General features: G+C 46.1%; 1 protein-coding gene across 1 annotated transcript; it reads right to left on the bottom strand.

Annotated features, from left to right (window-relative positions):
- Positions 1-3320: 3320 nt before the first annotated feature.
- On the bottom strand, positions 3321-5681 carry NDUFB4 (NADH:ubiquinone oxidoreductase subunit B4). Its single transcript, XM_058829992.1, has 3 exons — positions 5434-5681; positions 5039-5185; positions 3321-3479 (listed from the first exon to the last, which is right to left on the bottom strand). The coding sequence occupies exons 1-3, from the start codon at positions 5632-5634 to the stop codon at positions 3417-3419; spliced, it is 411 nt and encodes a 136-aa protein (XP_058685975.1). The 5' UTR covers positions 5635-5681; the 3' UTR covers positions 3321-3416.
- Positions 5682-6003: the final 322 nt, after the last annotated feature.

The raw sequence follows: 6003 nt of genomic DNA on the forward strand, positions 1-6003 counted from the left end.
CTACATGTAGCTGGTGTGAAAGCTGCACCTTTTGTGGACACAAGGTGACAGCTGGCTCCCGTTCACAGGGCCTCCTGAAAATACAACCTGGTGTGTATTTCCCAGGGAGAAGCCAGGGACTGACAAAGCATTGTATGCTCTCTGTATGGGAAGAGCTTTATAAACAGAGCTGAAGGCTCTACCTGGCCTAAGTCCACTATCAGAGCAAGCCACTTCAACCTGCTCATCCATGGAGGGCTGCCAAGGAAAGACTTGGTTGTCAGAAAAGTAGACCACAAATGAAAAAAGGTTGGAGAATCCAAAGCACTTCCCTGCTAAGTGAGGGAAAGTTTCTATCCCTCGCTCTGGCCATCCTGCAATACTGACTTGTTTGTCAGCACTTGACATATTCTCTCCCTAGCTCTGTACTAACCTGCAGCATAGCAAATGGGAAAGGGCTTCTCTGGCCAGTCCAGGCATTTGTTCCTGGGAAGGTACCTGGAAAAGAGCTCAACTGCAGACACCATGGGGGACTTCAACATTGATTGGAGTATACAAGTGTCCCCCCCAGCTGGTGAATTCCACAGGGTGGAGGCAGCAAGCAAAGCCCAAGAAGACTGGGAACCAGGAGCACAGCCCAGGCACCCCACACTTCTGGCCTGTATTTTAGCACATACCCACACGGAAGTTTCTAAACTTGGTGCCACCAGATCTATGTTTCTTACTTCCCCAGAGAAGCAATTTTCCCAAAGAGAAAGAAATGTAGACCTGCGATACACAGTTATCATTCAGTTACATCCATCATCAGTTTTGGATCTGCACCAGGTCCTTGGGGAAAAAAAAAGGCATCAGCTTTGAGCAAGGTATTATAAAATCTACACGGAGACGTTTACTCTAAAATAGCCAGTTCAGGAAAGGACATTTGGGAGAATCAATTTGCCAGAGAAGCTGATTTAATCAGACTGATCCAGGGATAAATAAGGTCTAAATGTTTCACAGGCAGGGGAAGAGCTTTTTTTTCTGTTTGGGACCTGAATTATCATCCAGTGACCTACAGGCATTCATTTCTTTCATACAGACACAACACCAAAGCATATATGGGTGGTAACACATTAGTCAAGGGTCAAATTCCACCCTAGATACCTGAAGGGAAACTTCTCTTTCCTTCTCTGCACCCAGTACCACTGCCTCAAACACCAACCCCACCTCCAGCAGCATGGCATGCTCATTCCTAGCAAGAAAACATCTTGGAGAGTTCTGGAAATAACAAGAGAGAAAAGTAGGGCAGCCTTTTCCCAAGCACCATGCTCAAATCTGCAGGGATGTAGCATCAGAGACTCAGGGCTGGAAAGGGCTGGAAAGCAAAGGGCTGTGGTAGGTGCTGTGAGCATCAATCCAAGGCTGGCCTAAAAGACCAGAGGCGCTGTGCTCATCCACAACCCATCCTGAAGCATTTGCTCAGCTGGCCTGAAACAAATACAGCTGCAAGGGAGAATTTACATGTGTGGCAACTCAAGTTCCAATTAGCTGAGGAAATGGGTCCTGGGAGATCAAATTAGTTTGTGGCAGCAAGAATAGCTAATTTAGCACGCTCAGACAAGCAATTATTTCTTTCCCTAAATACCACTCTCTCCATGCACTGATGCCTCTCTGCACTGATCCACAGCCCTATCTTGTAATATCATTTGTGACAGTCTTTTAGGAGCTATTCTGCAGAGAATAATACGGGTTTGCTTTAGTTAAACTAGCAGAACAAGCTGCAGAAACTGGTGCAAAATAGTTGCTGGGAGCACATATGGGATTGCAAAACCAGGGCACTGACTAGTCCAGTTTCTGCACACAGCATTAAGTGCCAAGCTCCACACAGCCTGAATGTTTCATGGCCCACACAACAAGAGCTGCAATAGGAAACACTTAAAAGAAGTACTTTAAAAAAACCCTCCAAAACTAAAAAAACCCAAACCAACCAACCAAAAAACCTTCCAAAACAAAAAAAACCCTCCAAACCAAACCAAAAAAAATCAAAACAAAACAAAAAATACCATAAAAAACCCACACTGTGAGTGTTTTTGTTTTGAGGGTGACTGAGCATGGGCACAGGTTGCCCAGGGAAGTTGTGGAGTCTTCATCTCTAGAGACACTCAAAAGCCACCTATACATACGTGGTTCTGGACAACTCACTTTAGATGGCTCTGCTTGAGCAGAGGGATAACTTCCCTCCCAGACGACTTCCAGAGGTCCTTTCCAACCTCAGCCACTTTGTGATTATGTGGAAAAGCTCATCAACTCACTCTGCTGGAGAGCGACTGCAAATGGCCCACATTTACATCTTCATCATGCAGGAAAAGAAAGGATGCAGTAGACCTGTTTTTGCTGACTTCACATTGGCTGCTCTCCCAGCAGACAGGGAAGTTTTCAACTTTCATATCAGAATGATCTTCTGGCACAAGCCTCAGTGCCTGGGAAGAAACCATTCCCATAGTCACTGAAAAATGAGGATTGTTTGGAGCATGATGGCACCTACAGGCCATGTAAAAATTCAAGCATGCATCAAAAATCTTTTCTTTGCACTCACAGCTCAGTACATTGGCAGTAACAATTCCAGAGTCCTCTATACCAGTGGATCTGGGCAGGAAGAACTTGTTATAAGAATAAACAGGAAAGGCATCTTTGCAGGCCTAAGATTCAGATATGCTTGGTGGTGAATTTTTTTTTTTTTTTTTGGGAACGCAGCCCCCCCTACAGGGATGAATTTTCCTACACTACAAGATAGTCAGTGTCAAAGCAAAAATCCTTATCTTACACTTCTTGTCTCTCATTCACAGGAACCACAGAATTAGTGGAAATTCTAGTTACATATAGCATGACAACATTCAGCTCGCTATTTCCAAATCCAGAACTAATAAAAAATACAAGTTTATTGCAATAAACAAACACATGGTTTAGGCTTGTAATTCATTAGCGGAAAAAAATTCAACTCAACTTATTGAGAGCAGTCAGGCAGACTCCTAAGTTCTTAAAAATGTATCACAGAACTTGCCTATTATCCAGCTAGGGCAAACCACACAGCCAAAGTGACATCAAGAAGAAGTATCTGCAAGGCAAGCAGTAGTTCCTTCAGGAAACTGCTCTGGTCCTGTTTAGCATTTTAGCCTGCTAATAATTTTAAATTTCAGCCTTCTTGGACAGCAGCAACTTCCATGGTTTAAAAGGATCCTCTGTATGTACACTGAAAGAGCACAATGGCTGAGCTCCAGACACCCCCTTTGTATCCATCTGGTTTAGATATAAAGATCCTACATTTTTGCACTTCCCATGGTTTTTAAAGATTCAAGACAACCAACAAGCAATTAAGATTTATTCTTGTGACAAAGAAATGTCATCACATAATGAATCTTATTTTACTTATAGCCCATCCCCACTGCAATTCCAGGAACTTAGAAGAATACACTGAACGGTCGCTTGACTTTACCTTCCTGGATATGCTTCTCTTTACGATCCTGTGGAAGAAAGAGAACATTTATCATTATCCTATTAGAGAAGGACTTTCAATCAGCCTGGGATAACAGAACAGCAGTTCTAGTATTTCAGCATAGACTACATGAAGGTAGCACCATGTAGGATTTTAAGGGTCTTTTCCACCCTAAATGATTCTATGAGCACAAGCTATTTAAAAGTAAAAGAAAATAAGGCACTTAGCTTCTCCTACTAAGGACCTGCTCAGATTGACCTTACATCTAGGCACCTCACAGGCCAGCAGAGACCAATTCCTGCAAGGCATTTTTCACCAAACTACTTATGTCTCATAATTTGTACCTTGGTTTCTACCTCCTCCTTCTGGCTGAATAATCCATCTTAGAGATCTAATTATGGAGAAACTTCTTAATAACTTGCCTAAAAGTGCCTGTGATCACTTTCTACTCATTTGTACCTCACTCTGCAGTCATGTACCTTTCTGACAGGTACCATTACAGTATACAGGCACTGCAGATAATGGCCACATTTGTTCTGCTGGATGAAACCAGAAGATTAACTTAAAACCTGATAATTTATCCCTTGCTTTCTCAGACACACAACAAACATTCCTCAGAGAAAAGACTATGACTATCGTGCCTTATGTACTACCAGGAAAACAAGAAAATTCCCCAAACATCACTAAAGGAACTGCAATAAAGGAAAGTGAATTATCCTGGACACTAATTAAAGACTTCAGCATGGCAAAATACTGTAGAGGTACTGAAGTCTCAAGAACATTTCTATCAACACACTCAACATGTTTCATAAAACCTGAATTTTCAATTCACCCTAGCAAACAACATTCCCTACAAATATTCTGTTAATTTATGTTAGTGCTTTGTGCTTTATGATTTGATCTAAAATGCTACTTCTGTGCAAAAGAGGGAAATAAAAGTGTTTTACAACAACCACAAATTCTCTACTAAAAATAGCCACTGTCTGCCTGTTAGCATTTTTTTATGTATGTATATAGCTGAATTTTTCCATAATGATCTACCATTGCTCAGATTCTGACACTCATAGTTTAGGAGTTAGAATGGAAGCAAGATAAACCCTCCAAAATATTAAAATGTCCAGCTGAGATCAGACACTGCAATTAGCATCATTTTTCCTCCCCATTTGCTTCACTAAATTAGAGAAATGGTCAAGCAATTGCATGGTCTGTCAGCCATAAGCTTCCTGTGTATTTTAAGCTCAAAACGCATTGTTAATGCATGTCAACTGCTGAAAATAGGAGTAATTTAGGATTAATTTTCACTCAGTGCTACAGAGAGCTTTGTGACTGCGAAATAGCCTGATGAGGCAAAGTGTGACTGGCCATACTCCTAAGGGTACAATAAAGGGCACTCAGAAAAACAAGACTCTACAACCAGTCACAGGCTTTGAGACAGCAGGCTTGCTATCAGCCTTCCTTCCCCACTGCTTTAATGGTATTAATCATTCCTAGACATAAGAGGATCCCACAAACTGAGACTCCAAGCAGATCTACATTTTACAAGCTGGTGCTTGTGGTGTTCACTGATGTTCAGCGTTGTCGACTTACCCTGTCAGATTTTAATACAAAGAACCAGAAGATGAGGGGGGCTAACCCATAAACAGCTCCTAGAAAGGACGTCTTGGGTGTCGGGCGGAAAGTAGGGTAGACGTTCTGCGACTTCGCGAAGACCCAGCGGATTAAGGCGGGATTTTCCTGCGGTGCAAAGAGAACGGCGGTGAGGCCGGCAGGACTTTGCACTGGCCCCTCCGCCCGGGGACCGAGGCCAAGGCACACCGGGAAAGGCATCAAGGTCACGGGGAAGGCGGGCAGCGTCCCGCCGGCACGGCCCCGGCCCCAAGCACGGCCGCAGGCGCAGGCCCCGCTCCGGGACGCCGCCGGGTGAGGCGGACGAGCCCCGCGCTTCCCCCGCCGCCCCCTCGCCCCTCTCCGTCCCCACTCACGATGACGGCGGGCCGGTTGGGATTGTTGAGCTGCAGCTGGTACTGCCGCTTGAGCCGGGAGCGGATCGCCAGGCGCTCGGCCTCGGCGCGGAGCTTCTCCGGCGATGTGTCGTAGGTGTCGGGGTCGAGCTCGGCGGGCAGCGAGACGTACTGGTTCGGCCTGTACAGCTTGGCCGCCGATGGAGGCGGCGCCGACGCCATCTTGGAGAGCCGGCCCTGGCGCCCGCGGGGGGCGGTGCAGGCCCCGCCCCCGCCGCTCCCTCTGCGGGAGCAGCGAGCTCCCCTCACGGAACCGGAGTCACGGGATGGTTGGGGCTGTGCGGGAGCAGCGGGCTCCCCTCACGGAACCCGAGTCACGGGATGGTTGGGGCTGTGCGGGAGCAGCGAGCTCCCCTCACGGAACCCGAGTCACGGGATGGTTGGGGCTGTGCGGGAGCAGCGAGCTCCCCTCACGGAACCAGAGCCACGGAGGGGTTGAGGCTTAAGGGATGGTAAAGCTCATCCTGTTCCCACTCTGCTGCCATAGGCAGGACCAATTTCCACTAGACCAGGTTTATCAGAGCCCCATCT

Source organism: Poecile atricapillus, chromosome 1 (assembly GCF_030490865.1).
Source record: "Poecile atricapillus isolate bPoeAtr1 chromosome 1, bPoeAtr1.hap1, whole genome shotgun sequence".
Taxonomy (NCBI): domain Eukaryota; kingdom Metazoa; phylum Chordata; class Aves; order Passeriformes; family Paridae; genus Poecile; species Poecile atricapillus.